At 34.2% G+C, this 25650-nt stretch overlaps 1 protein-coding gene across 2 annotated transcripts in view; it reads right to left on the reverse strand.

Annotated features, from left to right (window-relative positions):
- Positions 1–1186: 1186 nt before the first annotated feature.
- The window catches only part of LOC127956541 (scm-like with four MBT domains protein 2), a 38176-nt gene continuing 13712 nt past the window's right edge, over positions 1187–25650 (reverse strand). For both annotated transcript variants that reach the window (XM_052554573.1, XM_052554572.1), the window contains 17 exons: positions 16789–16877; positions 15695–15938; positions 12285–12382; positions 12091–12192; positions 11828–11975; positions 11476–11558; positions 9501–9627; positions 9240–9353; positions 8141–8183; positions 7896–7954; positions 7659–7798; positions 7229–7338; positions 5822–5997; positions 5468–5631; positions 3896–4156; positions 3675–3803; positions 1187–3311 (listed from right to left, as the gene is read on the reverse strand). In XM_052554573.1, coding sequence (XP_052410533.1) covers positions 3171–3311; positions 3675–3803; positions 3896–4156; positions 5468–5631; positions 5822–5997; positions 7229–7338; positions 7659–7798; positions 7896–7954; positions 8141–8183; positions 9240–9353; positions 9501–9627; positions 11476–11558; positions 11828–11975; positions 12091–12192; positions 12285–12382; positions 15695–15938; positions 16789–16877 — 2228 coding nt within the window. In that variant the 3' untranslated portion in view covers positions 1187–3170. The remainder of the gene's footprint in view (positions 3312–3674; positions 3804–3895; positions 4157–5467; positions 5632–5821; positions 5998–7228; positions 7339–7658; positions 7799–7895; positions 7955–8140; positions 8184–9239; positions 9354–9500; positions 9628–11475; positions 11559–11827; positions 11976–12090; positions 12193–12284; positions 12383–15694; positions 15939–16788; positions 16878–25650) is intronic.

Here is a 25650-nt window from a genome sequence, read left to right on the forward strand (position 1 = left end):
ACAGTTGTACACCTTCTACACCTTATTTAAACCTTCACTGTGTACATACAATCCACTGCAGTTTCTAGCTTAAATAAGGGTTCCCACTGGTCCCTGAAATCCTTGAAAGTTTGTGCTTGAATCCTCGAAAATAAGTCCCTGTAGAAAAAAAAACTGTAACAATGTATCTTACAAGGTAACACAAAATATAACCTTGATCTCACTTGAAATGCATCTCCAAATTAAGTCCTTAAATTTGAGGGATCTGGAAAGTTCTTGAAAGGTCCTTGGATATGAAGGTGTGGGAAACCTGTGAAATAAACACTGGTGGCAGTAACACACCAATAACTTTTATTCCTTTTCAAACTAATTATGATGATAAACTTGCTCGATAGCTCACCTGGTAGATGTGTCCCATAAAGCAAGAGTGACAATTAAAGAGCTCAAAGACTTAGCATGGTTACTTTAGCAAATGCATTTTTGTTTTGTTACTATTGGTTAGTAGATAGACAGACAGTGAGACAGAGAGATAGTCAGACAGACAGATAGATTTTTAAATACTTGCGAAAAAATAAATAGATACTACTGAGAAACATACAGTAAAAATATAGAGCTAATGTATACTAGTATACTTCACATCTTTTTTAATTTTATGATATTTTTTTTCATAGTTTGTTCTGAGATCTTGAACATTTGACTACAGACTTTCTAAAGGATTATTCAATTTTTTAATTTTTTTTTGAAGACACCTTTTTTTTTTTTACTTAACCAAAAGTCTTAATTTGTTTCCCGTTTAATGACATTGACATTTTTTTCACATTTAGGCATGCTGTCTTTGAAATGTTGCTCAATGAAATTCAAGTGGGCTCCTCAAGCATCCATGAGAAACATATCTCGATTATGGTCAGACGCATCACTGGTGAAGCCGTGCAGCATACCTTTGAAATGATGTTGCCTGGCAACCATGAGAAGTGGCAAAATAGTCCTACAAACAGCTTCTCAGTCTGACTCAATAGAAAACAGTTAATGGTTATAATGTCACACTTCATGGAAAATATATAAAATATATATATATATATATATATATATATATATATATATATATATATATATATATATATATATATATATATATAATAGAAATGGAAAAATAGAAATGAAATATAAACTTTTATTATCTTTAGTAATTCTCATGAATGAGTCCATCTTAGAAACATACTTTATTTATGCAGATGCTGATTGGCCAATGCGAAGTATCGTTGTACAAACTTAATATGCATACATTATATAACAAACCTCATTACTCAGGTGGCTAATAGAAGTACAATCAAATGTCTGTGCCAAACAAAAGCCTTCTTTTTAAAATTAGAGAAATGTTCATAGAAAAAAAACCTCTAATGGTTATGTAATATCACCATGTTTTAGCCTTGACCAACAGCTGAGTGTGTGTGAGTGGGTTGCGCTCTAAATAGCTTGCATTACATTGCCTAATGTTTCCTGGAAATTATGTTCATTTTTGGGTGAGGAAGTTCACATTTGTTTCAAATTCTCTGGAAAACATGAGTATAAACTATATAAGCTGCTATTTGTAATATTAAGGGAATGCTCCGGGTTAAATACAAAATCTATGAAGGGTATCTGTGACACACTGTGGATTAACCACAGAAAATAATACTGACTCAGCCCTCAGTTTAAAAACGTACAGTAATGCATTTGCAATGCAAGTCTATGAAACAAAATATGGCACTTAAATATACATTAAAATACATTTCTGCTTTGGCAACAGTTATCAAACATTATACATAAAACTAGTATGATAAAAAGATTTAAAACCTCTTAGAATGCCGTTTTGAAAGTGCACTCTATGCCATTTTTGTGTGCATTTACAAATTAAGTCAATCTAATGGACCGCTGGAGCATGTTATATTTTCTGGTCTTTCAAACATTGCCAGTTTTGAACATTAAACATTGGAAATGAATCAAATGATGACCGGAGACAGTATTTCAACAGCAGTTAATCCAATTTTAATACATTATACTTGTGATCAAGGTGTCGTACAAAGGAGAAGTAAAAAATATATCACTATGTAACTCATTAGTCATTACAAACAAAAAATATTTATAGAAAACATATCCAGTTTTGCATAGATCAAAAATTACATTTACATAAAATATAGATAGGCCATGACAAAAGGCAGCTCCTCCAAAAAATGTACTTGCCCTTGTATTGTAAAGAGAAACAAACGATGCGTTTTGGGAAAAACAAATGCGTGTCGAGTTATGTATTTACGTGTGAATGCACATTTCAGTAACACTCACACAACATATAACCACTCACACAATAAGTTTATACCAAATATCAGTCTCGATAATAATAATATCCCCTAATTCATAATGGCCAACTTGCCAAATCACGATATTTCAGGTGTTAACTAACCTCCTAACAAACGTTTTAAAAATAGTTTATCGGAAAAAAATAAATACTACAAATATATTATTCCACTTCCGAAATTAATACTTCACATTTAATTCGCCATTATAAATATAATTTGGTCTTTAAAGATGAATTAAATTTCTGATAGTTCTGCAGTGAATTCAGGGGTTGGAGGTTTTTCACAGTTGTACTTCCTTTCAGTTTAGACATGTACTTATTCCCACCGAGGATGTCTTCATTCTAGAGACGTTCTTTTGAAACTTTGGTACTCCAACCAAACCTAAATTGCCATCGGTTGTTTGGTTTGTCTTCACCACACTGCTGAAAAAATGGCGCTCTTAAAAAATAAAGGTTCTTTATTGGCAACAATGGTTCCTTGAAGAACCTTTAACATCCTTGGAATCTATGGCGTCACTGGAAAAATCACCTTTATTTTTAAGAGCGGAAGTTTGTTTAGGCTATTTTGATGGCTTTGAAGGTTTTTGGTACTTGATTCAGTTAAATCCTCCAAAGGCCAGTTCGACTAGGCTGGGAGTCCAGGTAGACCAGCTCAAACCAGCCCAAACCAGCAACCTTCAGTGGTTTTCTTTAGCAGGGAAAGCAGAAATTATGTCATATTCCATGACTAAGTCTCATATTGAAAAAATCCATTCGGTATGAGGCAACCTGAGGTTTCCTGATGGATGGAATGACTCTTTATATCCCCTGAGCACAATACATAGGTGTCTGTTGATTTATGTCCGCCAAGAAGGTTAGGCTAGTTAGCGAACTGGGAGTAGAAGGCCACTTTGACTCGCTCGATCTGATGACAGAGTTTGATGGCGGGGCCGAGCTTTAGGTCCATGCACTCTTGGACTGTAGGAAGGGTCAGCAGCAACAGGGCCTGTCCATCAATGTCCTTGAGAAGAAAAAAAGGTGTATGGGTTAGCGCAAATATTTTATTTTGTTTTACCGGTTTTGCTTGTTCTTGTTAGTTTCAGTTTTGCACACCCTGAGAGCAAATGCATGATTCTAAGGTGTGTGTCTGTGTGCATTTTCACTTGAAATCTGTATGATTTCTAAGCTGCAGCAGACCAAGACTATTAGTAATACAAAGTAAAAAGGGTCGATTTTGAAAGCAGTGTGTTATAGATGTGCTCTTTCACAGATTTCATACTGACTGCACACTGATTAGCTTAGAAATCGTAACATTTTCTTGATAACTTGATATGAAGTATGCCCAAAAGAAGGGCCAAATGATTGTTTAGTTAGTATACCGTACCTGCTCTTGGAATATCTTTGCTAGAGAGGCACAATCTGTGGATGAGATGAAGTCAACCACATCAGAGACGCTCCATTGCAGAGGATTCGTCTCTAACACCAGACGATCTTCCTCTTCAAAACTTTCAGTCTACATATGCACACAAGCACAGTTCAGCTTAACTAATAGAATCTGATATAGTACTGATTAATTTACACATTAGCTCTATGTGGACGGTTTACCTTTGTGTGTGTGTTTTTGGCCGTCTGGTTCTGGCTGTAAGAAACAGAGCGTGTGGTTCTTCTGGGAGAGGATCTGTCTGTGGTTTCTGGCCCTGGATGGGTCGCCCTGCGCTGAAGAGCAGCACGGCGTGGTGGTCTTCCTCTCCTCGGGACGTCCTTGAAGGAGTGGGCAGAGGCCTCCTCACGGGGTGAGCTGGAACTCACTTCACTGCCCCATTCCTCAAAATCTTCTTCCTCCTCATCATAGTAATAATCGCTATCCTGTGATGAAACGGGAACAGTCTTACACTAGATCTAAAGGTGTAGTCACATTTACCATTGCTTGGCTAAATTTCTTGGCCACAAATATAATTTAAATACACAATTGGAAATTTCACTTCAGTTTCTTCCCCACATCGGTTCTATTGGGTTCAAGTTTTTAATGCAAATTTTTCACGTTGACCAACAGAATGCTGCTTGTTTGTTTTAAAGTTCGATGACATATATTAAAATTTTGACTTTGACTTTGCGTGTTCGACTTGTAAACACTGAGTCTGTACTCCTGCCTACATAATGCTTGACCTTTTAAATGTGATTACGTATCACGTGAAGTCGTGGATGCGCATCGCAGAGCAGTGCAAGGCAGGCATTTCTTTTTATAAAGAAAAAAAAAAAGTAAATCAATCACTGATCAGGAATCTGTATTTTTGTCTCAATATCCAGAAGAAAACTAAATCATAAAAATGTACTTAAGAAAACAGATTCTTATCAAAAAGTAAATTAAATCTGTTCAGTGAATATGTCTTAAATCAAATCTAGTTTTTACCCCACTGAGCAATTTGTTGTTGTTTTGGCATAAAACTAAATTAAGTATGAAACAAATATGGTTAAAACAAGAAAAGATTATGCCTAAGATACAGTTTATCATTTAAAACATCCATAGTTGCCTTTTTGTTTTAGTAACACTTTGTTCCATGCCTTTATGTATAATCCATTATAAAGATATTCATAATGCATGTTTGCAATGCATTATATATTTTCATAAATAATTTGAACCAAAGTTAAACTGCATTATAATGTTTGCAGATTCCTTTGGTTTTCATGTGTGCATCAATGCATTATATGTTCTGTGTTACAATGTGATAGATAAGTATTATAATTTATTATTATAGCAGTGGTTACAATTATTAATATTATTATTATTGGATTAAAATGCATTATATAAAAAATTTATATGCTTAAAGTAATGCATTAATTTGACCTATTTCAAGAATGTTTGGATATTTTTACTGTAAAAATGACAGTTCCATTTACAATAATAATTGATTAATAATTATTTAAAATTATTTTTGCGATGCACGCCACCCACACAAAATCAAATTGGTCAATGTACCTGCTTTGCACAGTTAATTAAAAAAAATATGTTGTGGTTGTTTGTGGATGTTTAGTGTGCACATACAAAATATATGTCATAGGAAACATTTTTACTTATGTACTTTTATATGCGCTTGCATTTGCTTAGTCTCAGGAGTTGCAAGTGAGATGCAAGTGAATATTTGATGCAAGCGAGTGTGTGTTTTTGGTTTGGCAGACCTGAGGTGACTCTGTGGTGTGGTATCCCACAATAGAAGTACGTCGTTTTTTCTGGACAAAGATGGCTTTGCGTTTTTTTCGACGTCGTGCTGGTTTGCTCATGTCACCGTCCTGTGCATTCTCCCCTAAACTTGGGCGTCCAACTTTCCTCTTCTTGTAATATGCTACATCAGACATAAATTAACACATACATGCATTTATTGAAAGTTAGCAAAAGCTATGTGTGAATTTGAGTGTATCTGTGTCTGTTTCTGGAGAAAATAATACCTTGCTCTTGTGAAACATGTCATTTTAATTCCAAGTTAGAGCAAACAACACTTTTCATCGTATGCCATAGAGGAAAAAAACACTCACTGTATTTGGTCTTGGTCTGACTAAAGCAGTTTTCAGGGCACTTGTCGGACACGATTGTTGGGCCGAAAAGATTCGGACAACACTGAAGTCGCTCGCATACTCGACGACAAAACTCCGACACTTGATCTTGTGTTCGGACGATCCTCATGGTGGACCGATAACTTTTCCCTTTGTATCTATAAACAAGCAAATGTGTTTCCACCATCAAGAACATTATTTAAATGAAACATTTTAGATATCTGGCTAACATTCACATGATTATGCTAATCAGCTGGCTTAAAATCTCATTATGCAAATGAAGGACAGCTTTCTGTTCATTATGAATGCACTTTAATTTTGTATGTTGACTAATTTATCACTAATATTTTAGAATTACACATGTATACAGACTCAATAGTATCGGAAAGTCTTTTTAATGAGCAGGTAAACAGAAAAAAAAGCTTAAGTCATCAGACAAAAGTATGGAAAGCTTGTTTCCGCCATGGAATATTAAAAAAAAAAAGTAATTATCTCACAACTGACTTTCTTTGTCATTTTTCTCATCAGAATTGTTATAAACTTGTATTTCTCACAATTGCAAGTTAACATCTCACAACTATGACTTGTAAGTTTGTATTTCGGAATTTTGCCTTATAAATGCAAAATTTCATAATTGGTTTTTCGAGAAGGCATTTAATAGAAATAAAGTCGCAATTCTTAGGGAAAAAATCATAATTGCCAGATATTAACTCACAATTCTTAGGAAAAAAAGAATTGCGAGTCAAAATATTGGAAGGTGTTATTGTAAGATAAAAAGTCAGAATTACGAAATACAAACTTACTATTTTGAGAATTGCGACAATTAAGACAATTGTGAGGAAAAAGTCAGAACTGTGATATAAAAAGTGGCAATGATTTTTTTAACCATGTTAGAAACGGGATTCTATACAAAGAAGTAAAATTGTGATTATTTTTTCAATTATTATATAGAATGTGTCAAATGTTATTAATTGTGAATTATAGCAAAGAACAATATGGATTAAAAATACTAAACAGAATTGTTCCCAATCTTATTTATAAAAGTAAATACTACTACTATTACTACTACTAATTATTATTATTATTATTATTATCATATTGTTCCAACCTCACAATTTTACCCCTAAACAAAGTCATCTATTATAGTTTAGTGACTTCAACTGAATCAACAAAAATAATGAATCATTCAAAGAAATTTAATAATAATAATTTGCAGAATGAATACTAGCTTTAATAAAATATATTTATAAATCTTTTTAACTCTAAAAATACAAAACCTATTCTGTTATGGATGGGTTTAGCCTGTTTAGCTTTCTATAAAAACGAATCGATGTCTTTGGTATATTGTGGTTTCGTTAACTAAGTAAACATGAATGTGTGTGTTCATACTTGGCTTTCAGGGTTTCCTCCTGACAGTTCCACTGTGGGTCTTCCACCATCTGCAGCTCTCTGAGCACGCGGCCGGGTTTATACGCTGAGTTTATTAACATTGACAGAATCTGTGAGAAAATAACATCTCAGTGAATACATCATAATGCTCATTTAATGAATCATGTTACATAAATATAAACAAACACATGTGCGTATCCTCCATAGCTAGTGGGCAACTATTCTTTTACTTCTATAATTATAGTGCATGCATAACTTTTATTTGCTCATGTTAAAATAATGTATCCCACCCTATTTGGAATAGACTATAGAAGGCATAATTGATTAAACTGGTGGAAAAACTTCCAGCATCTTTATTCTGTACATTCATGTAGATTTTTTAAATCTCAAATTCTTCATAGTATTTGCAACAAGTCAGAGATGACTGTACCTCTTTTAGGACTACAGCACACTTTCCGGGCCCAACGGCATTTGGTAACTCAGCGATTCGGCCTTTGTTGAGATACGGACCAGAGAAACAGCGGTGGTTGATGAAGAGCTGGGAACAACAGTATTTTCCATTCACCAAACCTAGATAAAGCACATACAGTAGATTAGCAAAAATATGTAGACAATGTTTGATATGACATTAATTAAAACGATATTATTGGTAGAATATTTAGTAAACCTGTATCCATGGGTGAGCACAGGTTAACAGGGGCATCAGGAGGCTGTGACGGGGCCAGCCTAAAAACAATCAATCAATCTCAATCAAGGTATTGCCATCCCATTCAAAACTACAGAAATTATCACACAGAAAAAATACAGCATCAACGTTTATTTTCAAAACAAGTAGATGAGTCACATGCATGACACGTTTAGGTCAAAAGTCCCACAGGTTCTAGCAAAACAAACATGAGTTTATGTACTCACTGTTTCTCAGGCTGAACAACGGCAATCTTCTTCTGAAACAAACCTGAAATACCATACAAAAATATGACTCGCTGGGGAAAATAGGGACATTTCTTTGGAAATGCCATGAAATTATGAAAAGTCTTGTTTGGTTTGCTTTGAAAGAGCAGAGTTTAATGCACTGTTTATGTAAAAGCGAGAGCTGTTATTACTGTATTGCTTTATTACCAACCACTACAAATGACGTACAACAGGTCCTTTTAAAGTGGTCTCGGTTTACATCAGGCTGTACTGATCTCATTGGTAATACCTTTTTCACATTGTCATAAATATTTCAGAGTTCTCCAAAACGTTTCAACAGAGAATTTCCACGAATTTTCCAGGTTTACTATACAAGATTTTTTATAAAAATTACATTTACGAAAAGCAATGTATAAACAATTAAACATTTAAGTGCATGAATACAGTCAAAGAAAATCTGTAAAAAAGTGATTTTTTCAGTTTTTTTTTCTTCGTATTTCGAATTTCGCATTGCATTGTGTTTTGTTTAAGGGTTAAAGCAATGTTTTCTATTTTTCTATTGATTTTTATTTTTTACAGTGTACAAAAAATATACAGTGGATTCTGAAAATATTCTGACCCATTTTTTCACATTGTATTATGTTGCAACTTAATGTTAAAATCCATTATTATTATTTTTTAAACACACTTTGCAAATGTAGTTTTGAAGGTGAAATACTTTTAAAGGTGTTATTAGTATCTAAGTCTGGAAATTACAATTTAAAATGTGTTAATATCCGATATTAACTGGCTGTTGCCAGGTCATCTAGCTGTGGCAACATAAATAAATAAATAAATAAATACATTTTATTAAATAAAAAATGTAAGTATTGCTACCAATTTAAATTTATATTTTAAAATGTAAATATTTTAAAATAACTGAATAATGCCTTTTTAACATTTTTACTTTAGCAACTCAAACTGATTTTAATGCACACATGGCTAAAAAGCCACATTTGTTGCAACATTTAAATATGTTCCTTTCTTTAAAGTAAAGTCAGATTGAAAGCATATGTTGCAGTCAAAGACACATTAGAAAGCATCAGCACTTGACACTCACAGACTGTCTTTAGTAAATGTGTTAGCGGATAGCTGTTAGCTTCACACCAGCCCACAGGGAAGATACTCATACTCTCAACATCCACTATGCAATCTGGTTGTGGCTTAGTCAGACCTAAAAACAAAGACAGAGAGCAAAGGTAAAAAACCGTCAGTGTGTTATATCTTCTGGTATTCACTTCAAGATCATGCCCTTGAGAGATTTCTCTTAAATAATACGCAAAGAAGGTCAACATACAGTCTGTGCTCTATTTATTCCTACCTTCCAGTCTGAGCCAGAGAAGCCGACCTTTGACCTGAGTGATGCGAGCGACGCAGAGTTCAGAAGGTTGGAGTGGATTCACGGCTTCAAGCCACATATCCTTACAGAAGCCCCTGCTCTGAGATGCCTGATCGCACACAACACAGAAAAATAGGTCAGTGGAGAAGCACAGTGTCCAATTACAAAAAACAATGCATATCACAATAAGTACAAACAAACTGGATAATGAGGCAGATACATCGTCAAGGAAAATAGCTTTTTTTACCCAAAAGTTTTAATGAATCAGATTTATAAAACTTATCACCATTTGCATCCGATAATTGGTGCAAAAAGAAACCACAAAAAAAGCCTGCAGACACAGCTTTTGTCTTGAGTTCCAACATAATTAGTGGAATTTGAAGGGCTTTCAAATTCCAGTGCTGGATGCTGATTGGTCGATTCAGTGTAACAGTTCTGAGTGTCTAGTAACCTTTATGAGTTTAGAAGAGTTACTTTAGAAGAGTTGAGAAGATATGAAAAGATATATCTTTTATGTAACATCTATAATGTAAAACTAAAAACCAGTCAAAAGCAGTCATACGTTGCACTGGTATATTTGTAGCAATAGCCACAAATACATTTTATGGGTCAAAATGATAATTTTTTTCTTTTTACGCCAAACAGTCGTTAGGATATTAAGTAAAGATCATGTCCCATGAAGATATTTTGTACATTTCCTACCGTGAATGTATCAACGTCATTTCTGATAAGTAATATGCATTGCTAACTTCATTTGGACAGCTTTAGAGGAACACTCCACTTTTTGTTAAATTAGGCTCATTTTCCAACTCCCCTAGAGTTAAACAGTTGAGTTTCACTGTTTTTGAATCCATTCAGCCGATCTCCGGGTGGTAGCACTTTAGCTTAGCTTAGCACAGATCATTGAATCTGATTAGACCCTTAGCATCTCGCTCAAAAATGACCAAAGAGTTTAGATATTTTTACTATTTAAAACTCGACCCTTCTGTAGTTACACTGTGTACTAAGACGACAGAAAATGAAAAGTTGTGATTTTCTAGGCTCATATGGCTAGGAACTATACTCTCATTCTGGCGTAATAATCAAGGAACTTTTGCTGCTGTTTGCTGTATAATGCAGCGCCTGAAAAAAGTCCCAGCTAGGTAACTTCCAATATCTTTTTCCACCCTCAGATTTCAGATTTTCAAATAGGTTTATCTCAGACAAATATTCACAATAGTCATATCGTAACAAACCATACATCAATGGAGAACTTGATTATGATGTAAAAAATGTACCCTTATGACTGGTTTTGTGGTCCAGGATCATATATATATATATATATATATATATATATATATATATATATATATATATATATATATATAAATACACACACACACGTAATGCTGCTTTGTGACAATATTTATACACATAATAATATTTAAAAATAATGACAAATATTTGTTGATGTATATATCTAATGGTAATATAAGGTAGACAGAAAACATGCTGTCAACTTAATACAAAGTATATTACTATTATTATATTTTAATAATAAAAGGGTACATTTATTTATGTATTTATTCATATATTATACTGTTTAACAAAAAAAGATAAATTACTTATATAAAATAATTTATTTTAGGATGTGTATCACTTGCCAGGAATTCATCATAATTTATAGTTACTGACTATGTTGTTCATAGTCAACTTTGAACTTTACGAGGAACGGGAAACACAAGAGGGGAGGGGTATTTCTCTAAAAAACAAAACAATCCTTTGGCACCTTGCTTGTGTCAATGTGACCAACATCGAAATGGGGAAACCCATTAGGTGGCACACTGTCATCAGCCTTTATCTAATAAAGAAGAAATCCCCAAAGCCTCATTCAGACACCATCTAAACACACACACACACATGGTCATCTGAAGACGGGGCAGCTGTGGTGGGGAAGGATCAAGATAAAGTGCCTTACATTTGGGAAACACACATCTGGGGCGGCTTCAGCACCAGTGTGTTTAAGATAGTCCGCCCAATCGAAGTCCAGTGACTCAAAACCTGAGAGAAAATGACACATCGAGAAATAAAAAGAGATGATAAGAGAGGCAGAGCAAGCCAGAGAAACAGAGAGAGACATATTATGAGCAAATAAAGCTCAATTGTACTACATTTGTTCATGTTCCTTTTAGCCTTCATAATTTTTTATATATTGATATAGTGTACCACATTAATAAATCCAACTGAACTGAAAATAAAATAGTAAAATCTTGTTAAGTGAATATGAATTTAATGGAGCAAAAATCCCGTTAAAACACTTTCACGCCCACCTTGTGGCCTCTCCAGTCCAACACCATTCTTCAGACACCACTGCACTGGCAGGATGCCCGGTGAGTCAGCGTGACACACCACATGAGTGGGCGTGGCTTCAGCTGTGAGGTCATCAACTGTGATCTGAAAGTAGTATTCATTATAGACCTGCAGAACAGAGAGATGTGTGAGACAGAGGAAGACTGATGTCAGGGTAGTTAGCTAGTAATTATAACCTCTAGCATAATAACCCTTCATCTACTGTGTGTGTGTGAAAGCGTACTTTAGTTACAGATACAGGGCAGATGTGGAAGGGTTCCTTGGGTGAAACCATTTCAAGCTTCATTCCTGCCCTGAAGGAGTGTGTGCTCAGGTCAGGGTGATCCTGAAACACACACATACAGATATCAGTTGTCAAAGTTCTTAAGAGCTTTGTGTAAAATATTGCTCTAACTTTCCAAAAACACACACACGCACCTTGAAGACCTCCAGTGGAAGGGGACATTTCAAGGCTTCAGTTGTGGCTTCATCTAGAGCTTCAGTCCATTCTGAGCTGCTCCTCAAATCACACAGATCTGAAAAAGAAGGAGAAACACAAGCTCATCCATCTATCTATGCACCTATTTATTCACCCAACTGTTCATCCATCCATGCATCCATTTACTCAACCAGATATCAATCCATCCATCATACAAAGTGTACATACACATAACTGTCCATCCATCCACATATTTATTCATCCAACCTTTTATCCATCCATCCATTGATTTAACCAACTATTCAAGTCATCTATCCATTTATCTATACATGAGTCTTTTTTCATCTATCAAAATGTTTATTCATCCAATTACTCATCCCTCTGTCCATACTGCCCAACGTTTTATCATTCTATTATTCTATTCTATTCTATTCTATTGCTCTGTTTGCACTACTATCCATCCATATATCCATCCTTCCCTCTCTACTTCCGTCAATCGATCCATCATTCCGTACTTCTATAATCCATCCAACTATCCATCATTCTGTACTTCTATCAACCATCTATCATTTTGTGCTCTATCCATCGTTCTGTACTTCTATTCATCCATCCATCATTCTGTATTTCTATCCATCCATTTGTACTTCTATCCATCCATCCTGCTTTTATTCATCCATCCATCCATCCTTCTGTATTTCTATCCATCCATCCATAATTCTGTACTTCTGTGGCAATTTTATTTATCTAGCACTATTAACTACAACCAGAGTTGACCAACGTGCTTTAAAATAAAATTACGAAAAACAGCAATAACACACACAAAATGCTGTTAAACCAAGATGAAGGAAAAAAAAATCTTAACATGCAACTAAAACATTGGACAAGGATATAGAGTGCATCATCAGAATTAAAAGAATTATTGAACAGATAGGTTTTTAATTTAGACTAAAAAATATTTTAATAAATGTATATATACAAACTAGTCCATTCTAATAAAAGTTTGCGGATCATTCAAGAGTCTTGGGGGAACTGTAGAAAAATCATGATTCTGCCTTGTAAATTGCACTTCTGCCTTGTCTCTGGTTAGAAGACCGGAGGGAACTGGTTACATTGTGCTCAGTCAATAAATCAGCAATATATAATGGAGCCACATCATTTAGTGACTTACAGACAATAAGTAGAATTTTAAAGTCTACTCTCTAATGCACAGGCAGCCAGTGTAAAGACTGTAGAACCGGAGTAATATGATCCCGTTTATTAGGGTTGGGTGATGTCTACCAAATTGGCATCATGCGATGTCTTCCGTGAAACATCATGATGGAGATGACATTGGGGGGGTGGGGTTAGGGGTGTGCCCAAAGCTTGAATCCGTTTTCAGAAAGGCACAGAAAACAAATAACGTGTTCTACGAAGCCATTAAATGGATGTGGTTAGGCGTTTGCTAGCGATTTATTTACAGTACTTAAAATTTTGCTTACCACATAAAGAGTGTAAGGAGTGATGACCTAGTATGATGGCAATTGATTTTCAGATCTTGTGCACCACTGACAGACATCTAATCTTGTAAACTGTGTGAAGTACTGCTGCTCCATAGTTTAAATAGAGTACTTGTGAACACGAATCTTGAAAGTGAAAGTAAAACACAAGCACGCATTCAAAAGCGGTTTCAATGCCCTGCATATTAATAACCGCTCCCTGATGCCTGCAATTTATATACAATATTATCTAATGATATAATTGCGAGAGAAAATAATTAAAAAAAAAATTCTCCCATCTCCTATTGATTTCCTTAAGGAGTTCCGTAGTTCAAAAGTCTAGCTGCAGCATTCTGAACCAACTGTAATCGGGATAAAGATGTTTGACTAATCCCAGCATAAAGTGAGTTACAGTAGTCTAATCTTCTATCCATCCACCCATCTATCCATCATTCTGTACTTCTATCCTTCCAATTATCCATCCATCCATCCATCCATCTATCCGTACTTCCATCCTCCCATACTTCCATCCATCCTTCTGTACTTCCATCCATCAATCCATCTGTACTTCCATTAATCCATTCATCCTTTTTTACTTCCATCCATCCATCCTTCTGTACTTCCATCTATCCATCAATCCATCAATCCATCCATCCTTGATACTTCCATCCATCCATCCATCTGTACTTCCATCCATTCTTCCATCCATCCTTCTGTACTTCCATCCATCCATCCATCTGTACTTCCATCCATTCATCCATTCATCCTTTTGTACTTCCATCCATCCTTCTGTATTTCCATCCATCCATCCTCCATACTTCCATCCATCCATCCTTATGTACTTCCATCCATCAATCCATAGATAATTCTGTGCTTCCATCCATCCATCATTCTGTACTTCCATCATCCATCCATCATTCTGTACTCCCATCCATCCATCCATCCTTCTGTACTTCCATCCATCAATCCATACATCATTCTTTGCTTCCATCTATCCATCATTCTGTACTTATATCCATCCTTCTGTACTTCCATCCATCAATCCATATATCATTCTGTACTTATATCCATCCTTCTGTACTTCCATCCATCAATCCATCCATCATTCTGTACTTATATCCATCATTCTGTACTTCCATCCATCCATCATGCGATAAAAACAAAATAGTTTTCCTACTGAAAAACTAATAAGCTACATGATTTTTTAAAAGTGATTCTAACAAAAATGTAGTTAATCTAATTACTTTGTTATTTGTGGCATCACAACCTCTCAACAGTGCTAAGAGCCCCAGCAGACGCAGGTAAACACATGCACCCAATCACTCTTTCTTCTCAAAATAACTGCTTAGAAACAGTCATCAATACAAATTGTAAAGCAATGCTTTTGAACTAGTTACAGCCTGAAAACTGTTTCGAGATAAACATGCAAGTTGAATAACTGATTTCTGACTGCCCACTGAATTCATTAGATTGAACTGACTGCATTACCACAGTGGGAGTGCATTTATTTCCAGAAATGAAACTGTCATCATTAGTTATTCCTTATACATAATCATATCTGAAAGAAAGGCAAGATAATGAGAGAACATGTCTGAACAAGTTTTTGAATTCATTTGCAAGGGTTAGGGAAATGTGAACTCAGATCCATGATAATTAGTGTGTGGAAGCCAAACAGGCTGCACATAGACCTTGGCAATTTTGCAATGGAACAATTTGCATACAGGAGGGGAAGCCTAAAGAAAAATGCACGACTATGAACTGCGCTGCTTCAACTCAAAACTTTGAATGAATGAGAAAAAAGAAAGTAGTAGTAGTAGTCTTTTTTTTTTTTTTTTACATTTACTCTACATTTATTTTAATCAATGAAACTTAAGTATGCAATGGCTTAACACTGACTATGTTTCTAAAGATCAAATTCAGGTTCATACTCTCACCTGTGGGTGGTTTCAATGATAAATTATTCTCTTTGGCCCAGCCCAGGGGGCGGAGCCTGGTGTCAAGGTAGAACATCCACATGTCGTAGGCTGAATCATTTACTCCAACATAGCTGAGGCATAAACGTCCGCCGACGTTACACTGGACACGTGCCGCCCAGTACACGCTGGGTTCAGAGGCATCACGCACCTCCAAAATACAGCCTACCACAATCAGATCCACTGTGTTTTTACCTCTTAATGGCTACGATGACAGAAAAAAGAGACAAAGAAATAACATTATTCATTTAAGTAAATTGTTCAACAATATACAATGATTTGAACAGATTTTATGCAGTTATTAAAAGCTTTTGTTAATGTACTTTTGCTGCTATTGAGGTGTGATAAGGGTAAGGTTCAGGACAAGTTTGGTGTTGTGAATTGGTTTAAGGGTTGTTTAAGGGGTCAAAAGCATGCAGGGATTAATTTGATTACTACTGTATAAGAGATATAAGATTACTATAACATGTTTTAGTCTGTTACTATTACATTGTTTTGATAAATGATCAATTAAATAAAAGTGGAGGATTATATGCACTGAAAGTTTAATGACATTTCTAAGCAATTTACATTAAATAATGATCTGTTAATCATTAAATAATGTTTGTTGAAAATGAAAAGTTATTATAATGTTACCAGTAAAAGCCCGACATTAGGTGTGTAATTCATGCTTCTTCTGTGTTTTTCATAACTGCTATTGTCTTGCGATCACAATGGCAGGAAATGTTGTTTTGTTGCACAAGCCTGTCACATGATCTTTTACATTATATTCTTGTTTTTATTCACGTCAAATGAAATACGCCATCTACCCTGATTAAGGCCCATTCCATTTTTCCTGTCACCATTATTCAGTGGTGGCTTACAAACCAAAAGTAGAACTAAACAGGTATTTTTGCACAAATTTATCGGTCACTTGGTATTTTCAGTATGTATGATGTTTGGCGCTTGCGCTGTTGATTAGGCATTCACAGGTTTGTTCATTGTTAATGTTAAGACCACGTACTTTTGCACACTTAATATACGAGTGTAAACATACACACAAATCTCATTCTCACCCCTTCAAGCAGGGTTGCTGGTGCTGTCCGTGAACCTGTGAGCTCCTTGATGAGAAACTCAGTCCAGTCACTGTACTTCTCTTTAATAGCTGAAACAAAACAAGAAAGAAGAGCTGTAATGAATTTCACAGACAATTCCACACTTTTGCATCTGGAACTGATCCAGTTGTTGTTGTTGTGTGTGTGTGTGTGTGTGTGGATTTTACTGTAATAATAATCTGAACTAATATCACAGCTATTTATTTTCTGGCTTTTTCTCATTTTTACCCCCAGCACATGGGTCAAAGTTGCAAACATCCAATTTTTGTGTTTGCACTGAATTAAATTTACAAAAGTGTTTTTATATGCATAGAAAGTGTCTACTTGAATGTTTCAAATAACATTTGTGAAATAAAATGTCAAAATACGGATGAAATTGTATTCCATCGCCACTTGGTATTTTCAACCATTCAGCATAACATCTTATGTTTATGTAAAAGTGATCAAACATATTTATTCTGACCTCTACTTTTTCAAATAAACAGGATGCATTCTAATGTACAAAAAAATAAACTGTATTATTAAAAACCCTTTTTCGTCTCTGACCCACACATATCTGCTCATTTCAAACATCAGTAAACATCCAAAGATTTATGAATATGCCATTTAATAGACTTCCTCTCTCAAACATCTTCCTACTTCCTGCTCCATGGTGTCAGCCACATGAAATATTCATATACAGTATGCATTACGAATGTATATAATGTTAAGTCACTTCCTGCATTTTAGCGTCTACACGGGCCTAAACAACATACACTGTACATAGCACCTCCACAGAGAGAAGTGCTAGTTAGTTATGTGTTACAGACGAACAACAACACATTAATCATGACGCGTTGAGCACCGTTCACACACAACTGTACATTAGCATCAGCAGAATTCACATTGATGAAGTTCTCAGTGGGGTTAATGACTCTTAGCTTGAGTCTGAGAGCCAAATACTGTCTCTGCCCTGTTACGTCATGACTACTTCACTCAATAACACATGATAGCACTCATGTGGGTGTGATCTCTGCCCTGATGGAGAATTTGAGTAAACAAAAACAGAGAGAGAGAGAGAGGGGTAGGGCCCACAATTGGATTTTTTTTTTGTATGTAAGAAGGCTTAAAATAAATTCAGTACCAACTTTTTTAATATACAAATATGCAGGAATAAGCAAAATAATTAGTAAAAATAATAATAATGTAATAACATACTATGCCAACTGCCATACTGACACAAAACACAAATCAATATATCTGACTTGTTTCCAAGAAATAGCTACTCTATAATTCCTTTATACATTTTTACAATCTTTAAAACTAGGTAACTTTTACTAATCTTTAAAACTAGATAACTTTTACCAGAAAAGCTATATTGCAAAAGTTTTCGGAAGAATGTATTGCGATACGATTATAATACGTTTATTACACTAACAATTACTTTAGCTTATTCCATTAGTAGAAGTGGTGTTTGAAACCCATTTTTCTTTCCGCAATGCAACTTTTCTGGACACATTTTATTTAAAGGTCCAATTTTTGCTATTAAAAAACCATTAACTATGAACTCCTAATTTGCTGTTTATTAATAGTTAGTAAGGTAGTTGTTAAGTTTAGGTATTGGGTAGGATCAGGGATGTACAATATACTCATGCAGAATATATGCTTTATAAGTAGGCAACTAATAAACAGCCAATATGTTAATAATGGGCATGCTAATAATAGTGAGAATTGGTCCCTATACTAAAGTGTTACCCCTTTTTTAAAGTAAACGGTTTTGTGAAGTCTTTTCAGAGTTTAAGCAAGTTAGCATTAGTTAAAAATTAAAGCATTAGCATTATTACATTATAATTATTTAAGATTTCTGGTTAAATTGGAGCAAACAAACAGTGAGTAAACTGGATCTTTTGCAATGTATTGGAGAATGCCTTCAACTCTGTCCTTGTGTTAGAGTGTATGTCTTTCTGCTTGATGTTTTACAGACTGGAATAGAGCAACTATTTTTACAGATACATTAAATTTGTCACCACGCTTTTTTTAATAACAGATCTCAGTCATCAGAAACTCTAGCCATTTCCATTTAAACAGGACACTTATTTCTGTCTCTATTATTTATTTTCCTCTTTTAACTAGCACACTACTTGCCTACTAACCGTCTACTAACCTCAGCCACCATAAAAACGGTGATTAATATGTAAAATATGGTAAATATATTATAGTTTAAAATGTTTTCCCTCTAAAATTTAGTATAATTTGTAAAATTTGTAAGTACATTTCTTATGGCATTGTGACTATGGCTTCAAGAGATTTTGTAGACATTTATTTTGTAGATATAAATATTGTAAAGTAAGTTTACTTCAAATCCATTGTGGGCTTTTTGTTTTTGATTCTTTGTTTCTTCTGGCAGTACAGACTTGTTCGGATCAGATAAATGAATGCATAATTGACAACAACTCAAAGAGACACGAGGCGCTTTGCGTTTCCTCTTTTCTGCACTAGGGAGTCTCTATGCAAATATTAATTTTGCAAAAGCAGATTTGCATATCTTCCAACAACCCTTCTGTAAACAGCGGGCCAGATTTAAAGAGTTTCCCTGCTTGTGTAATCAAAGCAATTATTCAAGAGAGGAAGGGGAACAAAACTCTGTGTGTTAAAGAGAGAGCAGTGTTGCGATACTGACTGGTACAGTATAACAACCTGTCCTGTGTGTCTGAAGAGGATAACACTGTTTCCTGTTTGCCTGCCAAGCACTAGTACATCCAGGATACTATTTTTAACAGCAAAAAGGTCATTGCTTAATCAAGTTAACTCAAGAATATTTGACTAGTTTGTGTTTTTAGGATAATTCAAAGGACAAAAACAACTATTAAGGATATATATTTTTCATAACATTGAAAGTCAGTCTTAATTTTCTTATTCTCTTTTTTAACTTAGTAGACGATGGATGGATGGATGGATGGATGGATGGATGGATAGATAGATAGATAGATAGATAGATAGATAGATAGATAGATAGATAGATTGATAGATTGATAGACAGACAACAGATAGAAAGACTGACAGACGGACAGACAGATAGATAGACTGACGATAGATAGACAGGTAGAAAGAGAAAGACAGACAGACAATATATAGACAGATAGACAGATAGACAGACAGACGATAGATAGACCGATAGATAAACAGACAATAGATAGACGGATAGACAGAGACAGACAGACAGACAAACGATAAATAGACAGACAGACGATAGATAGACAGATAGACAAATAGACAGACAGACGATAGATAGATAGATAGATAGATAGATAGATAGATAGATAGATAGATAGATAGATAGATAGATAGATAGATAGATAGATAGATAGACGGGTAGACAGACAGACTGACAGATGATAGATAGACGTATAGACAGAGACAGACAGACAGACACACAGACGATAGATAGACAAATAGACAGACAGATAGATAGATAGATAGATAGATAGATAGATAGATAGATAGATAGATAAACAGACAGACAGACAGAATGTCAGTCAGACAGACAGACAGACAGACAGACAGACTAACAGACTGACATATGATAGACAGACAGATAGATAGATAGACGGATAGACAGACTGACGCTAGATAGACAGATAGACTGACAGACGATGGATGGACAGATAGACAGTTGGAAAGACAGAGACAGAAAGACAGACGACAGATAGACACAGAAGATAGATGATGGATGGATCGATAGATAGCTAGATAAATAGATACAACTAATAATTATAAAATATATAAATATACATTGTTATGCATTTAACAGACGCTAAATGTACTGTATATACATACTCTACTTTATAATAATTATTTTGCACTTTTTGTGAAAATATATAATTGTACACACAGACAAACACACTATTAATATTTAGTTTAATAATCTATTTAATCCATTTATTGTTCAATAATGTCTATAATATATTATTCCATTTAAACATACTCAAAGTGATTTGGACCCTGCATGGACAAACAAATCTGACAAATATATTTTGTGTGTCAAACCATAATATTACATATTCTGTCACTATAAAAACAATCACAAATATAGCTATACATATATCTGTGAACCAGCACAGTACTGGCCCAAAATGTTGAGGTATAAAAGACCAACACTAATGTAATTCACCTCAAATAGCTACAATAAGAAAAGTTTGTGCGTGAATGAGTGCTTGTGGCAGAACGCCGCTGTGTCTCAGCGTGTAATCTCTGCAGCACAAGTGTGTACGCTAATCGCTTAAGTAGCGCTAGAACGGGAGTGTGTGGCCGTTGCCATGCCAACAACCCCCCAGCGTCTAAGCACTCTACTCAGGATGTGTGTTCGACACTCTTCAGTGGAACGGGATCATTTTATCACATTAGCTCATGACACTCAAATTCAACACATACTTATGCGATTAACCTTGGGCCTTTTTTATTCGGTGCGTGCTTGTGTGTGCGTGTGTGTGGTTGTGCGTTTATTCCTTTCATGTTTATTAACTATTAAACCTGACGAATTAATGAATAATTCATTGAACTCATATCATTACATTAGCAAATCTGCACTTAAGTTAAGTACAGATTAAAGGCCCATTCACATCAAGGACAAAAACTGTAAAATTGTATAGTTTTAAAAGTCAAATTAAATCCATAACACAACATTAATAACAGCACACAGCAATGATTTAGTTGGAATCACTTTCAAAATTATTATTATTTTTTTTTTAGTGAATTATAAAGAATTTTCATTTAAAGCAGCAGATGACAGATCTTCATTGCGCACTTATAATAAACATCATGCTATCTTCTGTTGGTGTGGATGCTATTATAGTTATCCTTATAGTTATACTTTATAGTTATTGTTGTTGGTGTGAATGGACTTTAAGGAATAGTTCACCCAAAAATAAAAATTCTGTCATTATGTTCTCACCTTCATGTCGTTCCAAACATGTATGAGTTGATGGTTAGTTGATGGTCCTCACTGACTACAATAGTATTTCTTTCCCTATGGAAGTCAACGGGGACCAAAAACTGTTTGGTTTTTCAAAATTCCTTGATATATCTTCTTTTGTTTTCAACATATGAAAGTCATTCTCTTTCAGGTTTGGTACAACATGAGGTTGATTTTTGGGTAAACTATTCCTTTAATTTCTTAATGCATGCTGCCTCAGTAAAAACAAAACAAGCCAAATTGACCATATTTACTTTTTAAATACACGTTCATGTGCACATTTTAAGTACATATTCTTATTTTTTTTAAGTTTATAATCTTTTACAAAGATTAAATGTAGTAATAATTTCTCAAAAAAACTTTTTTCCTTGTTGGCTGATATCAGCCATCCCTCTTAGTTTCCAAGTATCCCTCTTTCTTTGCTTTTGGCCATCTTTGGCCATTGCACAGTTGAAAATATTTATACTGCCTTGCACGATGCCCATACTGGCACATTGCCAAATGCCCATATGGTTAATCTGGCATACTACAGTAAGCTTGTGTCAGTGTTTAGTTTTCAAACTACTCCTTAGTTTATGCCAAATACGGTTATAAAGCAGTTGTATTTTTAAAAGAATACCAGAACCAGTGATTTTAATGATGCTCAGTTGTGTTAACTGCTTCTTCCACCAATGGAAATGGAGCACCGTACTAAAATACTTAAAAGGATAATTTACCCAACAATTAATCGTTTATTCACCCTCATGTTTTTCCAAGCCTATAAGAATTTCGTTCAGCCCCTGAACACAAAAGAAGATATTTTGAAGAATGTGGCTAACCAAACAGTTGACGGTAGCCATCGACTTCAAATGGCTATCGTCAACCAGCATTTTTCAAAATATCTTCTTTTGTGTTCAGGTGGAAGAAACTCTTAAAAGTTTAGAAAGATCTGAGAATCACTGCCCATTTAAAATAAGTAAATAAGATTTTAGTTTATACTATTTTGTTGGTAAATTTATGCACCTGTTTTTTGTCATTAGTGCATGTCATGTTCAGCATTTTTTTTTTTAAGATAGATAAAAGTTATTTTTATTTAGTAGTGCCCTTAACTAGTGATGTCTAAATAATTCAGCTCTTTTTTTTTTTAAAAGAATCTGTCCAAAAATGAACCTGTTCACAAATCAGGCTAAATGACTTACAGTATGTCGACACTTCCAAGTGAGAGGCAAGTGAGCACTCATTTAAGAAAATAGTTTAATTTGCACAAATGATCTTTTTGCTAAACCTTGTTCGCCTGGTTCTTGTATCATGTGGCTTCTCCTTGAGAATCAGTGACCGCTTGCAGCCTTTTGTAACTGTTATGTATGAGTTCCTCAATTGTCTTGAGTGCCAACGCTGAATCTCAAAATCATAAAGTCACTGTGGGGAAGAAATCAAATGTGCAGAGCATGCTGGGAAACCAACGAACTTACTGGACCTGGAGGCTTTTTGTCAAGAACAGTGGGCAGCTTCACTACTCGGCAGAAACTGAGAACCCACACACAACTATCACAAAAGACTAGAAACAGAAAAGGAGATCCAATGCTATGTGAGCATTTAAACAAAAGAGTCAACCAAAAACTTTTTTTTTTTGTGGAATATAATTTATGAATATTAGAGATTCTTCTTGTTTAAAAAAAATTGAAATGTTGCATTTTAAACTTTTGAGCAAAGTTTAGGGATTCCTGTTGTTATTCTTAATTACAACTAAAAATATGTTTTTTTTCAAGTGTTAACATAAACATTAAATAAAATACAAATGAATAAGAAAAATGTAAATGAAAATTGGAAATGCTGCCTTGGCATCCAAGTTAATAATTTTAAGTTGAAGAACCATAATTACTAAATCTGAGATTTATAATTGTAACAATATGTATAAGATGAATAATACTACTACTACTACTACTACTACTAATAATAATAATATATATATATATATATATATATATATATATATATATATATATATATATATATATATATATATATAAACAACTGCTAAAAACTAAAATTAAAATAAAAACTTTAAAATAAAAAAAGTTAATTCAAAATATAAATAAATACTATAATAGCATTTTTTTTGTAATTGATTGATTTATTGTATTGTAAAATGTGATATTAAACTGTGCTTCTATTTAAAACATATAGATTACTATTTTGGTTGCATTCATCTAAAACTCACACATAATTAATCTCAGAATTGAATAACAGATAATAAATATAATCTTTATTTGTATTTCCTAGTGTAATTTCCATTAAAATGTTGTGATGCCTAAATTGTATTCTAATTCTTTTTTATATATTTAATATTTTTATTGTCGTATTTTTTGTCTAATATGCCATTTTTTATTAGAGGTAATAATATATAAATAAAGATCTGTTTTCATCTGTATGTATAATGTTTTACATTAAACATTTTTAATTGGTTTTGCCCCAGAAATGGGAAGAATGTGTAAAATGTGTTTCACAGAGCAAGCTATTCGTGCAAACATGTGCGTGCACCAAGTGAAGCATGCCAGGCTGAGTAGCTTTACATATGACCTCCGGAGTTGCCTTAACTTTGTATGTCTCTGCTACACAAATGCATGCAAATACACAAGCTGACACCACCATGACGTTCACACCTCTCACACACACTCGTTCGCACTCACATAATCGAATACACAGGGCGGAGCAAACAAGCATAAGGAAGAAGGAAGGAAGATAAACAGAAAATACTGGAGGAATGAAAAGAACATCAGAGGAATTCTGGAGGTTGCCTGAGAAAGATGAGGCGAGAGATAAAGGAAAGGACCCAGAAAAACAGATAATGCATGCGTCTGAGACGTGGGCGTAGATTTGGGTACATGTGGGACAACATGTTTCTACCTACCAAAGTTGAAGGACTAGTTCACAAAAAAAAAAGAAAAAAAAAAGGGAGAATTCTGTCACCATTTACTCACCCTCATGGTATTACAAACCCATACAACATACTTCCTTCCGTGAAACACAAAAGAGGAAATTAAAGAAAGAAAAAAATTGCTATTGCTCTTTCATGCATGCACAATGAATTGGGACTGGAGCTTTCAAACATACAAAAAATATATAATATATATATATATGTAAAACTGTAAAAAAAAAATATATGTATAACTAAAAAATTGTCATTAATAATTATCATAAAAGCAGTCAGTATGAACAGTCTTATGTCTTACCATATCTTTGTATACGAACAGAGTGAGATTGAATAGTTGAGTAATTTCAGATCAAGAAGTATCGATTTATGAATTAGATTTATCAACCGAATCAATTATGAATAGAAAGGAGAATTTGAATTAAGAGTTTGCTCATTAAAGATGGGGGGGGGGGGGGGAGAACAGATAGTTAATGAATTACGACTTGAATTTCATCTGTTCATCAAAGAGAGTCTTTATAGAATATTCTTCACAAGTTCTCATTTTGTAGGTTTGCAGGAGTTTTTTATGATAATAATAATAGTCTAGTTTTTGTTCAGTGTGAAAGGAGAACCACCTTCTAATTTTTACAACGCAAGCGAAACAGAATTGGACAGCTAGTGATTATTATGCAGTTTATTGCCTGGAAAAGAGCAGCTGTGAATATTATAAGAACAACAAGAGTGGGTAGATGATGACTGAATTTACTGTTAAATGTAAATGATTTAAAGGAAGTGACACAGTTGGACCGTCCAGATTGAGCCTTGATAAAATGCTATATCAGCACAGTAATTTTAGACAGCTTTTCACTTGCAATGATTAAACAACCTAATTTAAAAAACTAAATAATAATAATAATAACAAAAATTTAGTAACTTTAAATGCCTACAAATATAAATTCTTCAAATTATTTCATAAATA

This window comes from Carassius gibelio, chromosome B4, assembly GCF_023724105.1.
Source record: "Carassius gibelio isolate Cgi1373 ecotype wild population from Czech Republic chromosome B4, carGib1.2-hapl.c, whole genome shotgun sequence".
Taxonomy (NCBI): domain Eukaryota; kingdom Metazoa; phylum Chordata; class Actinopteri; order Cypriniformes; family Cyprinidae; genus Carassius; species Carassius gibelio.